This window comes from Aquarana catesbeiana, linkage group LG01 (genome assembly GCF_042186555.1).
Source record: "Aquarana catesbeiana isolate 2022-GZ linkage group LG01, ASM4218655v1, whole genome shotgun sequence".
Classification (NCBI taxonomy): Eukaryota; Metazoa; Chordata; class Amphibia; order Anura; family Ranidae; genus Aquarana; species Aquarana catesbeiana.
In genome coordinates this window covers 986437318-986464089 of record NC_133324.1, presented here as the reverse complement: position 1 = coordinate 986464089, position 26772 = coordinate 986437318, and the positions used below count along the sequence as shown (strand labels likewise).

The following is a 26772-nucleotide window of genomic DNA, read 5'->3' as shown; positions in this document are numbered from 1 at the left end:
ACTGCCTCCACACTAGAACGCCTTCGTTTGGCGGGCCAAATTTCTTCCTCCTCTAAATCACTCAGTGTTCCACTACTGAGGACTGGCTCATAATTGACGTCCGACTCAGAATCGGAGTTTGAAATGGAATCCGAACAAGAGAGCTCCCCGTTGCTCTCGTCGGCCTGGGAAAGAATCTGGTATGCCTCCTCGGCGGAAAAGACTCTTTGGACATGCTTGCTGGTGATGATGCGACTTCACAGGTGTGTGCTAAGCCGGCACTGATGAGGCGGTAGTGATGAGCACAGATGGGCACTGAGGTGGCACAGAGGGGCACTGATGAGCTGGCACAGAGGGGCACTGATGAGGTGGAACAGGTGTGCACTGATGAGGCGGAACAGATGTGCACTGATGAGGCGGTACTATGAGGCTGCACAGATGTGCACTGATGAGGCTGCACAGATGTGCACTGATGAGGCTGCACAGATGTGCACTGATTACACAGATGGGCACTGATGAGGCGGCACAGATGGGCACTGATGAAGCTGCACAGATAGGCACTGATGAAGCTGCACAGATAGGCACTGATGAAGCTGCACAGATAGGCACAGATGTGCACTGAGGCGGCACAGATGAGGACTGATTTACGGCACAGATATGCACTGATGAGGTGGCACTGATGAGATGGCACAGATGGGCACTGAGGTGGCACAGATGGGCACTGATGGGGCGGAACAGTTGTGCACTGATTGATTGCATTGATGAGGTGGCACAGATGTGCACTTATGAGGTGGCAAAGATGTGGCGGCACAGATGGGCACTGAATAAAGCAGCACAGATGGACACTTATGAGGTGGCACAGGTGGGCACCGATGAGGCAGCACAGATGGCCACTGATGAGGCGGCACAGATGTGCACTGATTGCACAGATGTGCACTGATGAGGCGGCACAGATGGGCACTGATTGGCACTAATTGGCACAGGTGGGCACCGATGAGGTGGCACAGGTGGGCACCGCTGAGGTGGCACAGGTGGGCACTGATGAGGTGGCACAGGTGGGCACTGATTGCAGATGTCTTGACACTGATCACCAATGGCACAGATGGGCACAGGTGGGCACAGGTGAGCACAGATTGGCACAGGTGGGCACAGGTGGGCACTGATTGGCACAGGTGGTCACCGATTGGCACAGGTGGGCACTGACCGGCACAGATCCCACTGTACTGTTTGAGCACTGTTTGGGCACTGTTTGGGCACTGTTTGATCACTGTGTGAACACTTTTACAACAGATAGAACTAACACAAGGCACAGATCGCTGCAGTATCCTCTCTCTCCTCACACGCGGTCTCTGTGTGAGGAGAGAGAGACGGCAATGAGAGATGATCTCATATGTTTACATTTGAGATCATCTCTCATTGGAACCGGCGATCGCGCTGTAAACGGCCGCTGTGATTGGCCGTTTACCGCGATCTGTGACTGGCTGTGTCCAAGGGACACGGCCAGTACAGAATTTCCCCGATGCGCGCACGAGAGCGCGCACGGGGAACGAGGAAAGGGGAGGACGTCATATGACGTCCTCCCGGAGATTGAGGTCCGCGCTGTAGCCGTCATTCGGCTATGGCCCGGACCTCAAGTGGTTAAAAGTACTCGTGGCTATTAATGAATTGTCGGGTCCCGGCAATACACATAAAAGTCATTGAAAAAAATGGCATGGGATTCCCCCACAGTCCATTACCAGGCCCTTTCGGTCTGGTATGAATATTAAGGGGAACCCCGAACCAAAATTTAAAAAAAAAATGCGTTGGGGTCCCCCCAAATTCCATACCAGGCCCTTCAGGTCTGATATGGATATTAAGGGGAACCCCGCACCAAAATTTTTTTAAAAAATGGCACGGGGTCCCCCCCAAAATTCCATACCAGGCCCTTCAGGTCTGATATGGATATTAAGGGGAACCCCGCACCAAAATTAAAAAAAAAATGGCGCGGGGGTCCCCCTCAAAATGTAGGAGATCCATAGAGACCATATAATGAGAAAGCGGGAAAGGTATCATCCACAATGGCAGAGAGCTTCTCATTGTTCCAGAGATTCTGATCTCATTCTCAGCCCGGTTGAGGGTTGGTGGTCTCCATGCCCCTGGCTGTGATGTTCGAAGTCACTTATCATCATGAGGGAGTTGGTTCTACTTGATATCTATAATGGATTTGTTATAGTGAATTATTTGGAGGTATCAGGATCTCCAGAATTTGTTCAAATCTTCAGGCAGATCTTCATTATCAATTGTAACTAGATTTGAACATTGTCTGCCCTAACAAAGGGTTAGAGGTTTAGGGGCTGGGCTTTTTCCATTGCACGTTAATGAGGACAGACTTGGGACAGCCTCACGCTAACATTGTTCAAAAAACCTTTGAGTCTGCCATGACAATCCTCCTATGAAACATCTTAAAAGTAAGAAATATAAAAAAGATGTATATATGTATGTAAATATATACACTATACCACCAAAAGTATTGGGACGTCTGCATTTACACACACATGAACTTTAATGGCATCCCAGTCTTATAGGGCGTACACACGGTCGGACTTTGTTCGGACATTCCGACAACAAAATCCTAGGATTTTTTCCGACGGATGTTGGCTCAAACTTGTTTTGTCTACACACGGTCGCACAAAGTTGTCGGAAAATCCAATCGTTCTAAACGCGGTGACGTAAAACACGTACGTCGGGACTATAAACGGGGCAGTGGCCAATAGCTTTCATCTCTTTATTTATTCTGAGCATGCGTGGCACTTTGTGCGTCAGATTTGTGTACACACGATCGGAATTTCCGACAACAGATTTTGTTGTCGGAAAATTTTATCTCCTGCTCTCCAACTTTGTGTGTCGGAAAATCCGATGGAAAATGTCCGATGGAGCCCACACACGGTCGGAATTTCCGACAACACGCTCCAATCGGACATTTTCCATCGGAAAATCCGACCGTGTGTATGGGGCATTAGTCCGTAGGGTTCAATATTGAGTTGGCCCACCCTTTGCAGCTATAACAGCTTCAACTCTTCTGGGAAGACTGTCCACAAGGTTCAGGAGGGTGTCTATGGGAATGTTTGACCGTTCTTCCAAAAGAGCATTTGTGAGGTCAGGCACTGATGTTGGATGAGAAGGTCTGGCTTGCAGTCTCCATTCTAATTCATCCCAAAGGTGTTCTGTGGGGTTGAGGTCAAGACTCTGTGCAGGACAATCAAGTTCCTCCACCCCAAACTCGCTCATTCCTGTCTTTATGGACAAAGTTGGGAGCATAAAATTGTCCAAAAATGTCTTGGTATGCCGACGCCTTAAGAGTTCCCTTCACTGGAACTAAGAGGCCAAACCCAACCCCTGAAAAACACCCCCCACACCATAATCCCCCCTCCACCAAATGAATTGGATCAGTGTACAAAGTAAGGTCCATAAAGACACGGATGAGTGAGTTTGGGGTGAAGGAGCTTGACTGGTCCTGACCTCAACCCGATATAACACCTTTGGGATGAATTAGAACGAAGACTGCGAGTCAGGCCTTCTCATCCAACATCAGTGCCTGACCCCACAAATGCACTTCTGGAAGAATGGTCAAACATTCCCATAGACACCCTCCTAAACCTTGTGGACGGCCTACCCAGAAGAGTTGAAGCTGTTATAGCTGCAAAGGGCGGAGCCAACTCAATATTGAACCCTACGGACTAAGACTGGGATGCCATTAAAGTTCATGTGTGTAAAGGCAGGCGTCCCAATACTTTTGGTAGTATAATATATATATTAGGCGTGATGTGTGAACAGAAATCCACAGCAAACATTTAGTGGGGTTTTCTCAAATGTAATTGCAATAGTGGAATTACGCTTTATGCTTTCTCAGCAGCTTATCTTATTTCCTTCCCCTTTTTTCTCATCCTGTGTTTTTCTTTTTTTATTCTACTCGCTTCTCTTCTTTACATTGCAGTATATTTCATTTAATTAGTGCAGCCGGCAAGGCTCTGAGCCTTAGCTTTATAATCCTTTATAGTTCTAGAGTATACAGTATCTTATCCTGGGAAGAAAAATATAACACACAATGTAGCTCAACCAGTCCTCTAACGTGGTGGCTGCATTACTTTTCATTTTGCAGGCTTTATTGTAAGTACAGAAAAATAACTGTTGCTCTTTATAAAAATCCTGTCTTCTTGTAATGAGTCCCCAGTTTATATGCCAGAAGACGAGGTTGGGTCACACAATGGTACTCCTGTATGTCTCTTGTCCCTCACAATCCAGTTGGGTGGAGATGGATTGTCCTCTTGGTCCAACAGTAGTATTGGCTATTTCATCACACATTCTGTATCTGTACAAATCTTTGCTCACTGGATCCCCTCCAGGATCCATCCCTCCTCCCCATTCTAATGTTTGTAGGCTCCTCTGGAAGAGAAACCCCAAGAATCAGTCAAGTTTGGTAAAGTTAGATACACCTAGAGGAGGTACAAGTCACCCATTTCCAGAAGACAAGTTTAGATCATACAATGGAACTCTTGTATGTCTCTTGTCCCTCACAATTCATTTGGGTGGAGGTGGGTTGTCCTCTTGGTCCAATAGTAAAATGGACTATTTCATCATTCCTTCTGTATCTGTATAAAGCTTTGCCCATTGGCCCATTCTAATGTTTGCAGGCTCCTCTGGAAGAAGAACCCCAAGAGGCAGGCAATTTTTGTAAAGTTAGATACACCTAGAGGAGGTACAAGTCACCCAGTTCCAGAAGACAAGATGAGGTCATATAATGGAATTCTTGCCTGTCTCTTGTCCCTCATAACCCAGCTAATTGGAGGTATAAGGTCCATTTCAGAAGCACAACCAAGTGGCCCATTCTTGGTAAAGTAAAATTTCTGTGGGTGATTAAAAAAAAATTACAATGCAAAGGGTGCTAGAGTGAAGGTGTTTCTGAAGGACATGGTTTCTAGTTAAACACCTTTTGACATTTTTCAGCATGGGCTTTCTTTAAGGCCCTCTGGAATAAGTTACTTGATGTCGCAAAGCTTCCAATTAAATCAGTACTGTGAGATTTCCATATGCCAGGGGCTGTGATTGCAGGTCTCAACAAGGAGAAGGGACCTTTTCAAAGCCTACCATGTGTTACTAGCTGCATCTTTCACACTGACCAATGTCTGAATGGTTAAGGTTCTCCACTCAGGACCACCAGCCAAACATATCTTTTCATTACTGACCCAAACAGAGAAATGCTACCCCGTCCTTTAGCCCTCCCCCGATCTAATGTCACTTCCTCCTGTTACCCATCCCTTCTCTCTGATATACTAAAATCAAAAGTGGTAAATAAATTATACATAATAAGTGTGATTACTTCTCTGAACATTTACAATCTGGTCATAATAGGTGGAGATGTAATAATAATAATATCGGTGTATTGTGTCTTCTCAGGGGTCTGTAGGAAGACGCAGCTCTGGGCCTCCATAGTGGATTTCCCTCCTGGATTTGAGACTGCAAGGGAGAATGAGGTGGTGAAGGTGTCATGTAAGGAGCAGTATGACAACAGAACGTTCCGTCTGACCTGTGTGAAGAACTCAGACGTTTTCCAGTTTTATCCTCATCCTGAGCCGTCATCGTGTACACGTAAGAATTGTTCACTTCTTACAAACCCAAAGATATGAAATCACTACATACTGTATATGTCAGAGATTTTGCCTTCTCCTTGATCATAAGTTTTCTTTGCTGCTTCCTTTCTGTTGCATCAACAGTGAGGGCCTCAGGAGTGTCACCATTCCCCTACTAGAAGCTCTGGTCAACACATGGTAATCTCAGGTTCCACCACCTCATACGGAGCCTATACTGGTGACTCCACCTCTAGTGTCCCATCCTGTCATCTGTGTGTGCTTTGGTTTTGTCTGCTATTGCTCATATGCCTTGTCAGACCTTTTGGCGTCCCATTAGATCACCCTGGTGGCCCCCCGATGACAGGCTTTGTATCTTCTCCATTCTAGGGAAATGTCAGAGGTTGACAAATTTGGGGCAGAATATAAGCATGTATCCAGTAAAGGAATATTATGGTCAGGATGAAGAAGTCACCTTGACGTGTCCCACTGAATATTCACCAAATTACAACAAAATCCGATGTATGAGAGCCAACGACACCAATATCTGGAATGTGACTGAGGTTTTCTGTATCTACTCCCCAAGTAAGTCATACTTTTAATTGTTGTATATATATATTTTTAATATTACTAGTTAGAAAAAAAAGAGAGAAAAAAATTGTGAGAAGGAAAATAACAGCTAAGAGGAGAAGGAGAAGAAGGAGTTAGTTAAGGCTGATTTGAGGTAAATATAAGTTACTATGGTTTTATAAAAAATATATAAATATATTTGTATTTAATTTGAGTTCTATCTCCTGTCTGATCAATGTTTATAAACAATGTTACTTTATATCTCTCTATCTCCCATCTGATCAACGTTTATAAATAATGTTACTTTGTATCTCTCCATCTCCCATCTGGTCAACGTTTATAAACAATGTTACTTTGTATCTTCCTATCTCCTGTCTGATCAATGTTTATAAATAATGTAACTTTATATCTCTCGATATATTATCTGATCAAAGTTTATAAACAATGTCACTTTGTATCTCTTTATTTCCCATCTGCTTACAAAATGTACCTGCCCGGGTGTTCAGACATTTGACCCTCTTTCTGCAGTTTGGCTAATAAAGTGTCACTTCTCTCAGAACTGATCCTTACTTTGGATAAGAAGCTGATCCTCTTCTCCTTGTGTTTTTTGTTTGTGGTTATGGGGAATAGAGGGGTGATGTATTGTAGACGTAGAATTATAAATGGTGACTTGAAAAATAACCTAAAGAAAAAGTAATCCAAGGAAGGAAATTAGGAGGTAGGAGGTCAGGTAAAGGGCTATGGTTCAAGAACCATGTCAATATCAATCTTCCATTAAGAATACTTGTGAATTTTTTCGTACTTTATTGATGCTATGCCTGCAAAAGCCTCCCTTGTGTAGACTTTCAAAAGTCCTGAGGCTGCTGCTGTTTGCCGCCATCTTCAGTAACCCCAACAGACTCGGGTGACACTCTATAGCAGGGATATGCAATTAGCGGACCTCCAGCTATTGCAGAACTACAAATCCCATGAGGCTTAGCAAGACTCTGACAGCCACAAGCATGACACCCAGAGCCAGAGGCATGATGGGACTTGTAGTTTTGCAACAGCTGGAGGTCCGCTAATTGCATATCCCTGATCTATAGTGTTCCCCTTCACTCTTTCCCAAGCAGCTACATAAAAGTTTATATTGGGAAGTGAGGGGAGGAGGAGCTGGGTCAGCACTGACAGTAAATAGAAGCTCACATACAAGGAGGGTGGTAGCTTCTAGGGAATTGACAAGGTATCATCCACAATGGCAGAGAGCTTCTCATTGGATTCTGATCTCATTCTCGGCCCGGTTGAGGGTTGGTGGTCTCCATGCCCCTGGCTGTGATGTTCGAAGTCACTTATCATCATGAGGGAGTTGGTTCTACTTGATATCTATAATGGATTTGTTTTAGTGAATTATTTGGAGGTATCAGGATCTCCAGAATTTGTTCAAATCTTCAGGCAGATCTTCATTATCAATTGTAACTAGACTTGAACATTGTCTGCCCTAACAAAGGGTTAGAGGTTTAGGGGCTGGGCTTTTTCCATTGTACGTTAATGAGGACAGACTTGGGACAGCCTCACGCTAACATTGTTCAAAAAACCTTTGAGTCTGCCATGACACCTCCTCCTATGAAACATCTAAAAAGTAAGAAATATAAAAAAGATGTATATATGTATGTAAATATATACACTATACAACCAAAAGTATTGGGACGCCTGCCTTTACACGCACATGAACTTTAATGGCATCCCAGTCTTAGTCCGTAGGATTCAATATTGAGTTGGCCCACCCTTTGCAGCTATAACAGCTTCAACTCTTCTGGGAAGACTGTCCACAAGGTTTAGGAGGGTGTCTATGGGAATGTTTGACCATTCTTCCAGAAGAGCATTTGTGAGGTCAGGCACTGATGTTGCAGAGAAGGCCTGGCTCACAGTCTCTGTTCTAATCCATCCCAAAGGTGTTCTGTGGGGTTGAGGTCAGGACTCTGTGCAGGCCAGTCAAGTTCCTCCACCCCAAACTCACTCATCCATGTCTTTATGGATCACAAAGTTGGGAGCATGAAATTGTCCAAAAATGTCTTGGTATGCTGACGCCTTAAGAGTTCCCTTCCCTGGAACTAAGGGGGCCAAGCCCAACCCCTGAAAAACACCCCCCACATCATAATCCCCCCTCCACCAACACCATAATCCCCACCAATCCCTGAAAAACAACCCCCACACCATAATCCCCCCTCTCCCCACACCATAATCCCCCCTCCACCAAATGAATTGGATCAGTGCACAAAGCAAGGTCCATAAAGACACGGATGAGCGAGTTTGGGGTGGAGGAGCTTGACTGGTCCTGACCTCAACCCGAAATAACACCTTTGGGATGAAATAGTGCTGAGACTATGAGCCAGGCTTTCTCATCCACATCAGTGCCTGACCTCACAAATGCTCTTCTGGAAGAATGGTCAAACATTCCCATAGACACCCTCCTAAACCTTGTGGACGGCCTTCACAGAAGAGTTGAAGCTGTTATAGCTGCAAAGGGTGGAGCCAACTCAATATTGAACCCTCCGGACTAATGCCCCGTACACACGGTCGGACTTTGTTCGGACATTCCGACAAAAAAATCCTAGGATTTTTTCCTACGGATGTTGGCTCAAACTTGTCTTGCATACACACGGTCACACAAAGTTGTCGTAAAATCCGATCGTTCTGAACGCGGTGTCGTAAAACATGTATGTCAGGACTATAAACGGGGCAGTGGCCAATAGCTTTCATCTCTTTATTTATTCTGAGCATGCGTGGCACTTTGTCCGTCGGATTTGTGTACACACGATCGGAATTTCCGACAATGGATTTTGTTGTCGGAAAATTTTATATCCTGCTCTCCAACTTTGTGTGTCGGAAAATCCGATGGAAAATGTGTGATGGAGCCCACACACAAGGTCCTATCACACATTTTCCATCGGAAAATCCGACCGTGTGTACGGGGCATAAGACTGGGATGCCATTAAAGTTCATGTGTGTAAAGGTAGGCGTCCCAATACTTTTGGTAGTATAATATATATATTAGGCGTGATGTGTGAACAGAAACCCATAACAAACATTTAGTGGGGTTTTCTCAAATGTAATTGCAATAGTGGAATTACGCTTTATGCTTTCTCAGCAGCTTATCTTATTTCCTTCCCCTTTTTTCTCATCCTGTGTTTTTCTTTTTTTATTCTACTCGCTTCTCTTCATTACATTGCAGTATATTTTATTTAATTAGTGCAGCCGGCAAGGCTCTGAGCCATAGCTTTATACTCCTTTATAGTTCTAGAGTATACAGTATGTTATCCTGGGAAGAAAATATAACACACAATGTAGCTCAACCAGTCCTCTAATGTGGTGGCTGCATTACTTTTCATTTTGCAGGCTTTATTGTAAGTACAGAAAAATAACTGTTGCTCTTTATAGAAATCCTGTCTTCTTGTAATGAGTCCCCAGTTTATATGCCAGAAGACGAGGTTGGGTCACGCAATGGAACTCCTGTATGTCTCTTGTCCCTCACAATCCAGTTGGGTGGAGGTGGATTGTCTTCTTGGTCCAACAGTAGTATTGGCTATTTCATCACTCATTCTGTATCTGTATAAATCTTTGCTCATTAGATCCCCTCCAGGATCCATCCCTCCTCCCCATTCTAATGTTTGTAGGCTCCTCTGGAAGAGAAACCCCAAGAATCAGTCAAGTTTGGTAAAGTTAGATACACCTAGAAGAGGTACAAGTCACCCATTTCCAGAAGACAAGTTTAGATCATACAATGGAACTCTTGTATTGCCCCGTACACACGGTCGGATTTTCAGACGGAAAATGTGCGATCGGAGCGTGTTGTCGGAAATTCCCACCGTGTGTGGGCTCCATCAGACTTTTTCCATCGGATTTTCCTACACACAAAGTTTGAGAGCAGGAGATAAAATTTTCCGACAACAAAATCCGATCGCGTCAATTCCGACCGCGTGTGGACAATTCCAAATTTTGAGATGGAACAGCACGGTCTGGTAAGATTAATGTTCGGAATGGATAAAGCTCTTTCGTCACGCTGCAATGTTTTAAATAGTTTAATACAACGCACTCTCTTCTTCTTTATAATGTGAGAAGAATGAAGTTGTTTTGCTGCTCATATTCACACAGACTTCTCACAAACTTCTTTATTATTTCTCGTGATTTCATCAATATAATATTTTTATTTGTCACATCTCCCGAAAAAATAATATTTTTGGGATGTTTTTAGATTAAATAATTTTTTTTTAGGATTTTTTTAAAGCCTGATCTTGTGTTTTTTTTTTACTCCAGGATTTTACTCCAGATCTTGTGTTTTTTTTTTACTCCAGGATATTTTTGGGTGTGTTTTGTGTGTCAAGTTACCACAACACCATTATTATCTTGTATTATTTAATCTCAAGAAGATTGCTTGGTGTTGGGGTCTCTTGTTAATTTCACATTGTAATTTTGAAATGTACCTGAATCCTCACAAACAAACTGTCCTTTTTGAAGGAAAACACACATAGGCGAGTATAATTGAAACAAAATTCTGTTATTAAGGGCTCATAACCAAACAAACGCTGGAGAAACAGCAGAAATTGGCCCCCAGGGCAGACATCAATTATTTTACTGCAAAAATTGGTGGCCTGAGGAGTTCATATCTAAGGGAGTACAATCTGGCCCAGAAGTCCAAGAGATCATGAAAGCAGCAGAAGACATGTATGTCCCCAGGCTGTGGTCATACAAGAACCTGCATCTTTTGCCAGACCAGACTGAACCCAGGCCATCACTCTCTGGTCTTCCTTACATGCTTCCTTCCCGGCTGTGGCTCTGGTGTTGAAGGTGTGGCAGGAGGAGGAGTAGGACCTGAAGGAGAAGGAGGAGGACCTGGAGGAGCAGGGGGAGGACCATGGGTGAGCTCACAAATGTGGATTTGGCATGTGAGTTGGCCCCTCAACCCCTTTTTTAGTGCTTCTAAACTGAGAAACTCACATAAGAGGCGGTGGCCCTCCCCCATTTGCAGCATTTTGCATTCTGTTAGGTCAGCAAAATCTTCTTCAACACTGTGGGGTGTTCTGAGGGCCTCAGTAGCTTTCCAAAATAGGCCAATTGCAGCCTCCTCCAGGTTACTCCTCTTCCTGCCACTTTTTCCTTGAAGGCGGAGGGGAGGGACCTGGGTATCGGGCAGGCTACTGGGCCCGGCCACCTCCTGGCTGAGACTTTCCTGTGTATGAAAAAGGGACATCGTTTTAGTTTTTGGTTCATCAATCACAATCATAAATTAGTACTCCAAACTAACATATATTTAACATTATTAATTTGACAACCAGAAATATTTAGAAGAATGCTATACCTGGCTCAATCTGGGCTCCTCCACATGTTTCTGCCTGGAAGGCCCAGGTTGGATGTCAGAAGCCTCAGCTGGGGGGGAAGGAAGCGTGGAAGGAAGAGTGGAGAGTGATGACCTGGGTTCAGTCTGACCTGCCAGAAAATGCAGCCTGTCATAGTACCACAGCCTGAGGAGATAAATGTCATCTGCAGCTCCCGATCTCAAGGAATCCTGGACCTTCTTGCACTCCCTTAGATTAGTGCTCCTCATGCCACCAATTAGGGCCTTCAAATAGGTGATGTCTGCCTTGGGGATCACCTGCTTCACAATTTCCAGCAATTTATCCAGTGCTGCCTTCCTCTTTGTTTGATTCTTATAATGTGGGTGGTTTACCTGCCACAGACAAGGCAGCTCCCTGAACATGTCAATGAATATGGTGATAAAGTCCTGATCCTTCAATATATCCATTTTCTCTGCAAGACACAACACAAGACAAACCCTAAGGTCAGGCTAAACTCTCCTAATCTTGTCCCAATATAGGCCTCAATCTCTAAGCAGTATAGACCCAAGTTAAAATGTTACCTTCGTTATCACGATCGGTGCTTCCTATACTCCTTCCTCCGCTCACAGATCGTACGTACGACGCACACATGTTACGCTTTATATACACTGCGCATGCCTGAAACTCCGCCCATCCCTGGCATTCTTTCTAGTCTATTCCCTGCCCCTTCTCATTCGGCGAAGTGGGGGAGATCACATGGCAGAGTCAGAGCAGGTGCGTGCTAATTACAGCAACGAGGAGGAGGAGGAGGAAAGCCCGGAGCCAGAAGCGTCACAATCCCGGAGGAGACGATTTTCCATGGATCCATTGATCCCCCATGATGGCAGCTAACACATGTTGACATGTCGGCAATTTGTGTGCATGTTCAAAATTTGGCTTTTCCAGGGGTGACTTCACCCCATCTGAAGGCAATATCAAACACAGTTTATAAATACTCATGTCTCATATTGCCTTCACTTTCTATAAAAGTTGAACTTTGTAAGTCCCAGAGTTGTGTATTTATTGTTAGTTTGAAACATGCCTGTTTTATCTTAAAAGGCAATTTCTACTTTTAATGTGACCCAAAAAAATGATATGCAACAAACATGTTGGTTTGTTTTAAAAACCTTTTATAAATGCACATGTGATTGTGCTGGTATTATAAAGATAATTAACATTGTGTGGCTTCTTCTTTCAATGATCATAAACTTTTTTTGTGGTAAAATTGGTGTTTTCTGTGACAATGGGGGTTATTTCCTAAGGGCAAATCCACTTTGCACTACAAGTGCAGTTTCAGTGCAGTCTCAAGTGCACTTGTAGTGCAAAGTGTCTTTGCCTTTAGTAAATAACACCCAACAGTGCTGTATAATTTTACAGAATCACGCCATTTTCACGACTCCCCAAATTTCAGTCAGGGTCAGCTAAAAGAAAGACAAGCAGTAAATGTAAGCTAATATTTGTTCAGTTCAAAAAAGAATTTTATTTTAAAAATGTCTCAGACATTGTCTGGCATATTAATGGCCCCCCTACCCGCAAAGTATTCCATGTATTTTATACGGACCTCGCGGGAACTCAGGGGGGGCAAGCCAGAAAGGCCAGCTTCAAGCGCTTTCAGGGTTGGTTCATTGAGATTAATTCCGGCTTCAGGCCCAACTGAGCCAGCATAGTTTACAGAATTTCTCCTTAAAAAGTTGTGGAGAACACAGCAAGCCAGGATGATGTGATTGAGTTTATACTCTGCCATGTGTATCGGTGTAAGAAATAGGCGGAACCGGCTGGCCATTATTCCAAATGTGTTCTCCACCAATTAATAAACCCTCTGGTCCGAGTGAGGGTCCTCATTGGGAATGGCCGCATAAGATGGTCCCCCAGCACAAACCCTTCATCCACAACGAAGACAAAAGGGAGTCCTTCCGCATTGTCTTCTGGAGCAAGTCCAAGCTGCCATTCTGGAGACACCTGGGCGATGACTCCACCATCTGACATCCGGCCATTCTTCCCATCATTCACATACAGGAACTCGTAAGTAGCTGACACCACCGCTAACATCACAATACTATTGAACCCCTTGTAGTTGTAATAGTATGACCCCGAGTTGGGTGGTGGGATGATGTGGACGTGTTTCCCATCAATTGCCCCTCCGCAGTTAGGAAAGTCCCACCGCTGGGCAAAGTGGGAGGCCACAGTCTGCCATTCCTGTGGCGTGGAAGGAAACTGTGGAGTCAAACAAGAAAAAAAATAATCATTTTGCACATAAACATGGAAAGCAGATTAGACACAAACATTCTTGGCCAACATCACTATAACATTTATTTTAGGGAGTATTTAAAGACAAAGGTATAAGGTCCACCTATCAGATCCCCCCCCCCCTCATGGGCCATTAAAAAAAATTATGGGGGGAGATGTTTTGGACAGGTAACCCTCTCCACTTCATTGAGAGATGAATGACTAAATAATGTGTATTACTTTGGCCAGCCCCTCCTTACTTACACTATTGGCAGCCCGCTGGACAGGCAGGCCCTTGCACTACATGCTTTGGGGAATTCATCCATAAATCTGAACACAAAAGAGGTGGGTATAGTGTGTATGGGTTTGTCAAAGTCAGCAGATAGAGGATTGGTATCAGCTGAGTTAGCAGTTGGGGGAAGGGAGGGTTCCAAATGATTTTGGGACCCCAAAAAAAAGCCTCTGGCACTCTGCCTGAATTTAAAGCACAAATCACAATTTTCAACATTTTAGGGGGTATTTGGGGTAAAGCATTACTATGGAGATGACAAAATACATTGTTAAGTGACTACATGAGGTGAATATAGGCCCAGGAGAGCATGCTAGGAAGGTAAGTGAAGGCAAATATGTATGAAGGACAAAAAAATTACATAAAAATCCAGCATGCATGAGGACAAAGGGGATATTCATGGCATTACAAACATGGTAATTAGGAAATGAGGAAAGAAATACAATATAATAAATATAATAAACATTAAATACAATAAAATGTGATATAAAAAATCTTTAAAAATCTTACCTTCATATACTCCTTCTGCAGGACCTGCATAATGGCAGAACAGGTCTCTGGGATAATGATCCCAAGAGCCTGGGGGGAGATGCCTGTCGAGAACTTGAGGTCCTGCAGGCTTCTCCCTGTCGCCAAGTACTGCAGGGTGGCGACTAGGGATGAGCCGAACACCCCCATGTTCGGTTCGCACCAGAACATGCGAACAGGTAAAAAGTTTGTTCGAACGCGCAAACACCGTTAAAGTCTATGGGACACGAACATGAATAATTAAAAGTGCTAATTTTAAAGGCTTATATGCAAGTTATTGTCATAAAAAGTGTTTGGGGACCTGGGTCCTGCCCCAGGGGACATGGATCAATGCAAAAAAAGGTTTAAAAACGGCCGTTTTTTCAGGAGCAGTGATTTTAATAATGCTTAAAGTCAAACAATAAAAGTGTAATATCCCTTTAAATTTCGTAGCTGGGGGGTGTCTATAGTATGCCTCTAAAGGGGCGCATGTTTCCCGTGTTTAGAACAGTCTGACAGCAAAATGACATTTCAAAGGAAAAAAAGTCATTTAAAACTACTCACGGCTATTGCATTGCCAGTCCGACAATACACATAAAAGTTCATTGATAAAAACGGCATGGGAATTCCCCACAGGGGAACCCCGAACCACAATTAAAAAAAAAAAATGACGTGGGGGTCCCCCTAAATTCCATACCAGACCCTTCAGGTCTGGTATGGATTTTAAGGGGAACCATGCACCAAAATTTAAAAAAAAAAATGACGTGGGGTTCCCCCTAAATTCCATTTTAAGGGGAACCCAGCGCAAAAAAAAATTAAAAAAACAGCGTGGGGTCCCCCCAAAAGCCATACCAGACCCTTATCGGAGCACGCAACCTGGCAGGCCGCAGGAAAAGAGGGGGGGACGAGAGAGCACTCCCCCCTCCTGAACCGTACCAGGCCACATGCCCTCAACATTGGGAGGGTGCTTTGGGGTAGCCCCCCAAAACACCTTGTCCCCATGTTGATGAGGACAAGGGCCTCATCCCCACAACCCTAGCCGGTGGTTGTGGGGGTCTGCGGGCGGGGGGCTTATTGGAATCTGGAAGCCCCCTTTAACAAGGGGACCCCCAGATCCTGGCCCCCCCCCTGTGTGAAATGGTAAGGGGGTACAAAAGTACCCCTACCATTTCACTAAAAAGCTGTCAAAAATGTTAAAAATGACAAGAGACAGTTTTTGACAATTCCTTTATTTAAATGCTTCTTCTTTCTTCTATCTTCCTTCATCTTCTTCTTCTTCTTCTGGCTCTTCTGGTTCTTCCTCTGGTGTTCTCGTCCAGCATCTCCTCCGCTGCGTCTTCTATCTTCTTCTCCTCAGGCCGCTCCGCACCCGTGGCATGGGGGGAGGCTCCCGCTCTTCTCTTCATCTTCTTCTCTTCTTCATCTTCTTCTTCTTCTTTTCTTCATCTTCTTCTCCGGGCCGCTCCGCACCCATGCTGGCATGGAGGGAGGCTCCCGCTGTGTGACGCGTCTCCTCTTCTGACGGTTCTTAAACAACAGGGGGCGGGGCCACCCGGTGACCCCGCCCCCCTCTGACGCACGGTGACTTGATGGGTGACGTCACGGGGAATGCCACAGGGAAGTCCCGTAATGTCCTGTCAGAGGGGGGCGGGGTCACCGGGTGGCCCCGCCCCCCGTTATTTAAGAACCGTCAGAAGAGGAGACGCGTCACACAGCAGGAGCCTCCCACCATGCCAGCATGGGTGCGGAGTGGCCCGGAGAAGAGGATGAAGAAGAGAAGAAGATGAAGAGAAGAGCAGGAGCCTCCCCCCATGCCATGGGTGCGGAGCGGCCCGAGGAGAAGAAGATAGAAGACGCCACGGAGGAGATGCTGGATGAGAACACCAGAGGAAGAACCAGAAAGAAGAAGCATTTAAATAAAGGAATTGTCAAAAACTGTCTCTTGTCATTTTTAACATTTTTGACAGTTTTTTAGTGAAATGGTAGGGGTACTTTTGTACCCCCTTACCATTTCACACAGGGGGGGCCGGGATCTGGGGGTCCCCTTGTTAAAGGGAGCTTCCAGATTCCGATAAGCCCACCGCCCGCAGACCCCCACAACTACCGGGCAAGGGTTGTGGGGATGAGGTCCTTGTCCCCATCAACATGGGGACAAGGTGTTTTGGGGGGCTACCCCAAAGCACCCTCCCAATGTTGAGGTCATGTTGCCTGGTACGGTTCAGGGGGGGGCGCTCTCTCGTCCCCCCCCTATTTTCCTGCGGCCTGCCAGGTTGCGTGCTCGGATAAGGGTCTGGTATGGATTCTTGAGGGGACCCCACGCCGTTTGTTTTTTTTTTAATTTTGGCATGGGGTTCCCCTTAAAATCCATACCAGACCTGAAGGGTCTGGTATGGAATTTAGGGGGACCCCCACTACATTTTTTTTTTAAATTTTGGCCGGGGTTTCCCATAATATCCATACCAGACCTGAAGGGCCTGGTATGGAATTTAGGGGGACCCCCACGTCATTTTTTTTTTCAATTTTGGTTCGGGGTTCCCCTGTGGGGAATTCCCATGCCGTTTTTATCAATGAACTTCTATGTGTATTGTCGGACCAGCAATGCAATAGCCACGAGTAGTTTTAAATGACTTTTTTTCCTTTGAAATGTCATTTTGCTGTGAGACTGTTTTAAACATGGGAAACATGTGCCCCTTTACAGGCATACTATAGACACCCCCCCAGCTACGAAATTTAAAGGGATATTACACTTTTATTGTTTGACTTTAAGCATTAATAAAATCACTGCTCCTGAAAAAACGGCCGTTTTTAAAACTTTTTTTGCATTGATCCATGTCCCCTGGGGCAGGACCCGGGTCCCCAAACACTTTTTATGACAATACCATGAATATAAGCCTTTAAAATTAGCACTTTTGATTTCTCCCATAGACTTTTAAAGGGTGTTCCGTAGCATTTGAATTTGCCGCAAACACCCCAAATTGTTCGCTGTTCGTTGAACTTGCGAACAGCCGATGTTCGAGTCGAACATGAGTTTGACTCAAACTCGAAGCTCATCCCTAGTGGCGACTAACCTCTGCTCCAGAGTGATGGCTTGCCTCATGCAGGTATCCTGCCTGCTGATATAAGGGGTCAGCAAAGCCAACAAACGGTGAAATACGGGGTCCGTCATCCTGAGTTCCTGAAATCATCAGGATTATTCTCACGGATCTCACAGAGCAAAGGCATGTGACAGAACTGGTCACGCTGGAGCAACCAATTCTTCATCCATGAACTCCTCCTTGCCCTGTTCATGACTGGGCTTGTGTCAAAGTAAGGACCCCAACACCAAGCCCCAACACCAAGCCCCCACACAGCACAAACTCTACGATGAGTACGTATACGCAACATGGCTAGAAAACGGTCAGCTGCTCAGAACGCAGTAACAGAACGCACTGAAGAACAGCAAGGCCTGTGAAGAGAGACCTGAAAATCAGTAACGAACGAACAAGAACACAATGAAAAATCAATGGTAACTCGCTGCACGCACTGAAGACCAGACACAAACCCACAAGCACAAACCGAACAGCAGAAATACGATCTGAAAACCATCAGTCTGAAAAAGCGCGAATCGTCTCTCACCAAACTTTTACTAACACAAGATTAGCAAAAGGAGCCCAAAGTGTGCCGCGCTTAGTACTGAACTGCCATTTTATAGTCTCGTTGTACGTGACATTACCGCGTTCTTGCCGTTCTGAAATTCCGACAGCTTTGTGCAACCGTGTGTATGCAAAACAAGTTTGAGCCAACATCCGCAAGGAAAAAATCCATGAATTTTGTTGTCGGAATGTCCGATCAGTGTCCGACTGTGTGATCGGGGCATATGTCTCTTCTCCCTCACAATCCATTTGGGTGGAGGTGGGTTGTCCTCTTGGTCCAATAGTAAAACAGACTATGTCATCATTGCTTCTGTATCTGTAAAAAATCTTTGCTCATTAGATCCCCTCCAGGATCCATCCTTCCGCCCCATTCTAGTTTGTAGGCTCCTCTGGAAGAGAGACCCCAAGAATCAGTCAAGTTTGGTTAAGTCAGATACACCTAGAGGAGGTACAAGTCACCCATTTCCAGAAGACAAGTTTAGATCATACAATGGAACTCTTGTATGTCTCTTGTCCCTCACAATCCATTTGGGTGGAGGTGGGTTGTCCTCTTGGTCCAATAGTAAAACAGACTATTTCATCATTGCTTCTGTATCTGTATAAATCTTTGCCCATTGGCCCATTCTAATGTTTGCAGGCTCCTCTGGAAGAAGAACCCCAAGAGGCAGGCAATTTTTGTAAAGTTAGATACACCTAGAGGAGGTACAAGTCACCCAGTTCCAGAAGACAAGATGAGGTCATATAATGGAATTCTTGCCTGTCTCTTGTCCCTCATAACCCAGCTAATTGGAGGTGTAAGGTCCATTTCAGAAACACAACCAAATGGCCCATTCTTGGTGGAGTAAAATTTCTGTGGGTAATTAAAAAAATTACAATGCAAAGGATGCTAGAGTGAAAGGTGTTTCTGAAGGACATGGTTTCTAGTTAAACACTTTTTGACATTTTTAGCATGGGCTTTCTTTAAGGCCCTCTGGATTAAGTCTGAATGGTTAAGGTTCTCCACTCAGGACCACCAGTCAAACCTATCATTTCAGTACTGACCCAAACAGAGAAATGCTACCCTGCCCTTTAGCCCTCCACCAATCTAATGTCACTTCCTCCTGTTACCCATCCTTCCTCTTTGATATACTAAAATCAAAAGTGGTACATAAATTATACATAATAAGTGTGATTACTTCTCTGAACATTTACAATCTGGTCCTATAGGTGGAGATGTAATAATAATAATATCGGTGTATTGTGTCTTCTCAGGGGTCTGTAGGAAGACGCAGCTCTGGGCCTCCATAGTGGATTTCCCTCCTGGATTTGAGACTGCAAGGGAGAATGAGGTGGTGAAGGTGTCATGTAAGGAGCAGTATGACAACAGAACGTTCCGTCTGACATGTGTGAAGAATTTAGACGTTTTCCAGTTTTATCCTCATCCTGATCCGTCATCGTGTACACGTAAGAATTGTTCACTTCTTACAAACCCAACGACATGAAATCGCTACATACTGTATATGTCAGAGATTTTATCTTCTCCTTGATCATAAGTTTTCTTTGCTGCTTCCTTTCTGTTGCATCAACAGTGAGGGCCTCAGGAGTGTCACCATTCCCCTACTAGGAGCTCTGGTGAACACATGGTAATCTCAGGTTCCACCCCCTCATACGGAGCCTATACTGGTGACTCCACCTCTAGTGTCCCATCCTGTCATCTATCTGTGTGTGCTTTGGTTTTGTCTACTGTTGCTTATATGCCTTGTCAGACCTTTTGGCGTCCCATTAGATCACCATGGTGGCCCCCCCGATGACAGGCTTTGTATCTTCTCCATTCTAGGGAAATGTCAGAGGTTGATAAATTTGGGGCAGAATATAAGCATGTATCCAGTAAAGGAATATTATGGTCAGGATGAAGAAGTCACCTTGACATGTCCCACTGAATATTCACCAAATTACAACAAAATCCGATGTATGAGAGCCAACGACACCAATATCTGGAATGTGACTGAGGTTTTCTGTATCTACTCACCAAGTAAGTCATACTTCTAATTGTTGTATTTTTTTTTTTTTACTAATATTACTATATATATATAATATTATATTATAATATTATATATATATATATATATATATATATATATATATATATATATATATATATATATATATATATATATATATATATATATATATAACATATATATATATATATATATATATATATATATAATATATTTTATTATTTTATACATATATATATACATATATACACAACAGTGCCAACTTTATTGATATACAAAAATGGAACAAAAATGTCTAAAAGACAAGACCAACGTATACAATTAATGTAAAGTAGGTTTGAAAAATAATATTAACAAAGACATATAGAGCATACATGAATATTATCACCCAATGCCAGCAACCCCGAACCATCACCTAAATGAGGTAGATCTGGTGGGGGTAGGTGGATGCATATTTCCCAACATGTTTCGGAGAGGACCGTAGTCACATTGGTATATTCCTTCTTCAGGGGAATTGTTTTACATACAGATGGGTGGAGGATAAATATTTCTTGTCTCTAGAACATAGATGTAAACATCAATGAATAACATAGCAAAGAAACAGAACCATAAAAATGGTCTATTTTATAGCCATCATTTATATCACAGAAAATCATCAAAAAAAAATAATCATAGTACTTACAAAATAAAGCTCATGTCATAGGGAAAGGACAAGCAGAGAAAAGTCTTACTTTATATCTTTCTATTTCCTGTCTGATCAATGTTTATAAATAATGTTACATTGTATCTCTCTATCTCCTGCCTCATCAATGTTTATAAACAATGTTACTTTGTATCTCTCTATCTCCTGTCTGATCAATGTTTATAAGCAATAGGGTTGATTTACTGATATTGGAGAATGTAACATTTGGTGAGACTTTGTATAGAAACTTCCATTTTTTTTTTTTTTGTCAAAGCTTAATTAAACAAGTTGAAGATAGAAGCTGATTGGCTCCCATGCAGAGCTGCACCAGATTCTGCACTCTCCAATCTTAGTAAATCAGCCCCAATGTGTCAATCTTTTTTGATAGCCGCTGCTGTATTTACATAAAAACATTCTTATGAGAGTTTAAATATGATGGTAAGTGAGATGGGGGAGGGGCAGAAGAATAAGAAGTGCCGAACATGTCCTTTTTATTCCAAGCAGTATTTTTGGAGTGTGTGCAGTACATTCGGTGGCCATTATTGGTTGGTGGTGCAGTACACTCGGTGGCCACTATTGGTTGGTGGTGCAGTACACTCGGTGGCCACTATTGGTTGGTGGTGCAGTACACTCCGTGGCCACTATTGGTTGGTGGTGCAGTACACTCGGTGGCCACTATTGGTTGGTGCTGCAGTACACTCGGGGGCCACTATTGATTGGTGGTGCAGTACACTCGTTAACCACTATTGGCTAGTGGTGCAGTACACTCGGTGACCACTATTGATTGGTGGTGCAGTACACTCAGTGACCACTATTGGTTGGTGGTGCAGTCGGCTGTATGAAATTCATTATCTGGTTTCTGATTCTCTCATTGTGTTTTCTTTCATTCCAGCTGTTATTCCGATCATCTCAAATCACTCGGTGTCCTGGAAGTGAGTATGACTTATGATCACTATGTCACATGGTGTCAGGGGCCCTATGATCACTATGTCACGTGGTGTCAGGGGCCCTATGATCACTATGTCACGTGGTGTCAGGGGCCCTATGATCACTATGTCACGTGGTGTCAGGGGCCCTATGATCACTATGTCACATGGTGTCAGGGGCCCTATGATCACTATGTCACGTGGTGTCAGGGGCCCTATGATCACTATGTCACGTGGTGTCAGGGGCCCTATGATCACTATGTCACGTGGTGTCAGGGGCCCTATGATCACTATGTCACGTGGTGTCAGGGGCCCTATGATCACTATGTCATGTGGTGGCAGACGTTGCATGTATACCTTTTTTGTGCATTATTGCTCCTCACACATCAGGCAGCCAGTTCCTTTCAATGTACAGCAAATGCGACAAAGAATCTCATACACCTTTTCTGAGCTTCAAGATTTTTTAACTGTGTTTTTTCGTGCACAAAAACCTGGCTCTGCTTGCCGAATTTGGGGTGTCATTATTATTATCAGATATACCGGGGCAGGGAGTTCCAGAGGATGGGAGAGGCACTGGAGAAGTCCTGAAGGTTGACAGGTTAGGGGCTGATCAAACATACCGGGGCAGGGAGTTCCAGAGTATGGAAGAGGCTCTGGAGAAGTCCTGAAGGTGGACATGTTAGGGGCTGATCAAACATACCGGGGCAGGGAGTTCCAGAGGATGGGAGAGGCTCTGGAGAAGTCCTGAAGGCGGACAGGTTAGGGGCTTATCAAACATACTTGGGCAGGGAGTTCCAGAGGATGGGAGAGGCTCTGGAGAAGTCTTGAAGGTGGACAGGTGAGGGGCTGATTGAATATATCGGGGCAGGGAGTTCCAGAGGATGGGAGAGGCTCTGGAGAAGACCTGAAGGCGAGCATGAGTGGAGGTAACAAGGGAGCTAAAGAGCAGGAGGTCCTGGGAGGTGCGGAGGGGATGATTTGGGTGATATCTGCAGATGAGGTTGGTGATGTAGCTGGGGACGATGTTGTGGACGGCCTTGTATGTTGTGTTTAGTATTTAGAATTTTATACGGTGGAGTAGGGGAAGCCAGTGAAGGGATTGGCAGAGAGGGGCAGCAGTCACAGATTGATTAGTGAGGTGTATTAGTCTATCAGCAGCATTCATAATAGACTGAAGGGGGAGGAGCCTGCATAAGGGTCGGCCATTAAGGAGAGAGTTACAGTAGTCAAGGCGGGAAATAATCAAGGAGTGAAAAAGTTGTTTTGTGGTGTCGATAGTCAGGAAGGGTCAAATTCTGGAGATGTTGCGGAGGTTAAGGCTGAAGGATTTAGCCAGTGATTGGATGTGGAAGCCATTAACTATGAATATGTGTGAATGGAGCCTGATTGGAAGGAAAATCTCTCGGATATAAGTAAAACTTGCTAGTAGGTATGAAGGATTATATCATACCGATCCCCCGTCTTCTCTCCTCTCAGGAATATCGGGGTTTCCTGCTGTCTCGGGGTCATTCCTCCGATGGTGGTGAAGCTGATAACCATTCTGGTGATCCTCATTGTCAAGTTCTCCGGCTTTGCAAAGAGAAGATCCTCATCAGTGGAGGAGAGTCCAGGCCAAAGACAGCCAGGTAATCCCGACACAGAAGACATTTCTCTGAATCCCCCTGAAATATCATTTTATTCCCTCTTTGTCCAACCAGTAGAGCTGGGTTTTTTCCACTTCCGTTAACAGGGTGACAACATCATTTGTCCTGCAGTTAAATGACACAGCAGTGTTGTCACCATGCGAACAGGGGAGGCTTAGTGGACACATATGAGAAGAAAATAGCCAACCCAACCAACTTGTAACCAATGGGATATTTTAGGCACCAATAAAATTAGAAGATGATATGAATAAGATTAACCATTTCCCACCCAGGCCAATTCGGACATTTCCCTCCTACATGGAAAAATCCTGTATTTTTTTTTTTGCTAGAAAACTACTCAGAACCCCCAAACATTATATGTGGGTTTTTTTGTTCTTTTTAGCAGAGACCCTAGAGAATATAAGGATGGGCGTTGCAATTTTTTTTATGTCGCACAGTATTTGTGCAGCGATTTTGCAAACTAAAATTTTTGGAAAAAGTATACTTTAATGAATTTTAATGCAAAAAAACCCCATAATAAATAACCCAATTTTTTGGTGAAATATAAACGATGATGTTACGCTGAGTAAATAGGTGCCTAACATGTCACGCTTTGAAGTTGTGCGTGGAATGGCGCCAAGCTACGGTACTTAAAAATCTCCATAGGTGATGCTTTAAACATTTTTACAGGTTACCAGTTTAGAGTTACAGAGGAAGGTCTAGTGTTAGAATTATTGCCCTCACTATAACGTTCATGACGATACCTCACTGTTTACATATGTAGGCACGACCTACGTATGCGTTCACTTCTGCATATAAACACGAGAGGATGCGGGCACTTGGATTTTTTTTATTTTACTTTTTATTTTTACACCGTCCCTTTAATTTTTTTAACACTTTTATTCCTATCATAAGAAATGTAAACATCCCTTGTGATAGAAAGAAGGCATGACAGGTCCTCTTTATGAAGACGTCTGAGATCTATAAGACCCCCAATATCTCCTCTATCCTGTAAAGCATAAGATAAAAAAAAAACATTGATCTCTGCTTTCTAGGGAAAAAAATGCCAACGTTTACATCTGCAGGAGTGACGATGTCATGATGTCATGATGTCACTTTTGGCCTCCCAGGACCATAGAGATAGCCCAGGACCATGGCCAGCTCTGTGGTTACCCTGGCGCCACCGCTAGATTGGATCTCAAGCTCTTCAATCGCACGGGAGAGCACGAAAAGGTGGCGATGGAAGCTGGAATGGGGATGTCTCCTCCGGCTGTCTGTAAAAAGCAATCCAGCAGCTAATCAGCGGCTAGGGTGGCTTTCACATGCAAGGGAATCGCGGGCTGAATAGAAAGATATCTAGATGATGCCTATAGCTGCACCCATCATCCCTATATAACCACTTCAAGTACAGGACATCATATGGGCAGGAAGTGGTTAATGAATTTCACTACAAAAATCTTACAAAAATATTTTTGTATCATAAAACTGAAGGCTGACACATTGTTCCAATACTTCACCGATCATCTGTGACCTCTCTATGTTCCTACAAATGATAATTGTAAATACATCGACAAGTCCAATATTGTTATAATGATTACACATGTGGGATTGATCTTGACGCGTTTCACAATCTTCCTCAGGGGCTGGAAAAGATGACTTATATCTATAAAGTGATTAAACAACCTATCAGCATAGGATAAAAACAATCCATGTCTTGAAACCCAACTTGAAACTTACGTTTGACTCGAACATCGGGACCAGCCCTAGAATAAACACTTGTGGGAGGCTTTCCTGAAGATATTGGCTACTGGGGTGTGCTACAGGCCTATAGGAAGCAAACTGCAGGGATCCACAAAAACAATCCTTGTCTCGAAACCCAGGGAGACCCCTACGGCTGCAAAAGGAACAATGGGATGCCAGGAGGATCTAATTATCTGTATCCAGTGGAATATATGGACCTGCATAGGTCCCTCACAACCCCAGTGGCCCTACTAAGGAAGAAAGAAAAAAGAAAGGTGATTTTCTTTCTCCTCCAGTAAGGCCACTGGGGTTGTGAGGGACCTATGCAGGTCCATATACTCCACTGGATACAGATAATTAGATCCTCATCGCTTCCTGATGGAGCCATAGGGCTCTCCTTGGGTTTCAAGACAAGGATTGTTTTTGGGGATCGCTGCAGTTTGCTTCCTATAGGCCTGTAGCATACCCCAGTAGCCAATATCTTCAGTGAAACCTCCCATAAGTGTTTATTCTAGGGATGGTCCCAATGTTTGAGTCGCTGTGAGAGCCATGATTGGCCAAAGGCAGGGTGCCTTTAGCCAATCATGGTCCACGCCCCACACTATATAAGGCTGCCTATGCGGCGGCCGTATATATTGTTATAATTGAGAGAATGTTAGCTAGAGCCAGGTTAGTTAGTGGCGTGCAGGCAGTTTAGTATGTATGTATGTATATATATCCCCAGTGTCATGTGACTTGTTAGTGTTACAAGGTCTCAGGTGTGAATAGGGAGCAGGTGTGGTAAATTTGGTGTTATCGCTCTCACTCTCTCATACTGATCACTGGAAGTTCAACATGGCACCTAATTGGCAAAGAACTCTCTGAAGATCTGAAAAAAAGAATTGTTGCTCTACATAAAGATGGTCTAGGCTATAAGAAGATTGCCAAGACCCTGAAACTGAGCTGCAGCATGGTGGCCAAGACCATACAGCGGTATAACAGGACAGGTTCCTCTCAGAAAAGGCCTTGCCATGGTCCACCAAAGAAGTTGAGTGCACATGCTCAACGTCATATCCAGATGTTGTCTTTGGGAAATAGACATATGAGTGCTGCCAGCATTGCTGCAGAGGTTGTAGGGGTGGGGGGATCAGCCTGCCAGTGCTCAGACCACACTGCATCAAATTGGTCTGCATGGCTGTCGTCCCAGAAGGAAGCCTCTTCTAAAGATGATGCATAAGAAAGCCTGCAAACAGTTTGCTGAAGACAAGCAGACTAAGGGCATGGATTACTGGAACCATGTCCTGTGGTCTGATGAGACCAAGATAAATTTATTTGGTTCAGATGGTGTCAAGCAGTGTTGACAAGAAGATGAAGAGAAGACGATGAAGAGAAGAAGATGAAGAGAGAAGCGTCACACAGCGGGAGCCTCCCTCCATGCCATCATGGATGCGGAGCGGCCCGAAGAGAAGAAGGGAAGAAGACGCCGCGGAGGAATATGCTGGAAGAGAACACCGGAGGAAGAACCACAAGAACCACAAGAACCAGAAGAAGAAGAAGATGGAGGAAGAAGAAAGAAGAAGCATTTAAATAAAGGAATTGTCAAAAACTGTCTCTTGTCATTTTTAACATTTTTGACAGTTTTTTCGTGAAATGGTAGGGGTAAGTA

General features: G+C 44.2%; 1 protein-coding gene across 11 annotated transcripts in view; it reads left to right on the top strand.

Moving 5' to 3' along the window:
* LOC141124036 (uncharacterized) overlaps positions 1–26772 on the top strand; it is a 256951-nt gene that overhangs the window by 31872 nt on the left and 198307 nt on the right. For all 11 annotated transcript variants that reach the window (XM_073612120.1, XM_073612121.1, XM_073612116.1 and 8 more), the window contains exons 3-8: positions 5413–5604; positions 5973–6167; positions 19409–19600; positions 19974–20168; positions 21732–21771; positions 23242–23390. In XM_073612120.1, the coding sequence (XP_073468221.1) occupies positions 5413–5604; positions 5973–6167; positions 19409–19600; positions 19974–20168; positions 21732–21771; positions 23242–23390 (963 nt within the window). The remainder of the gene's footprint in view (positions 1–5412; positions 5605–5972; positions 6168–19408; positions 19601–19973; positions 20169–21731; positions 21772–23241; positions 23391–26772) is intronic.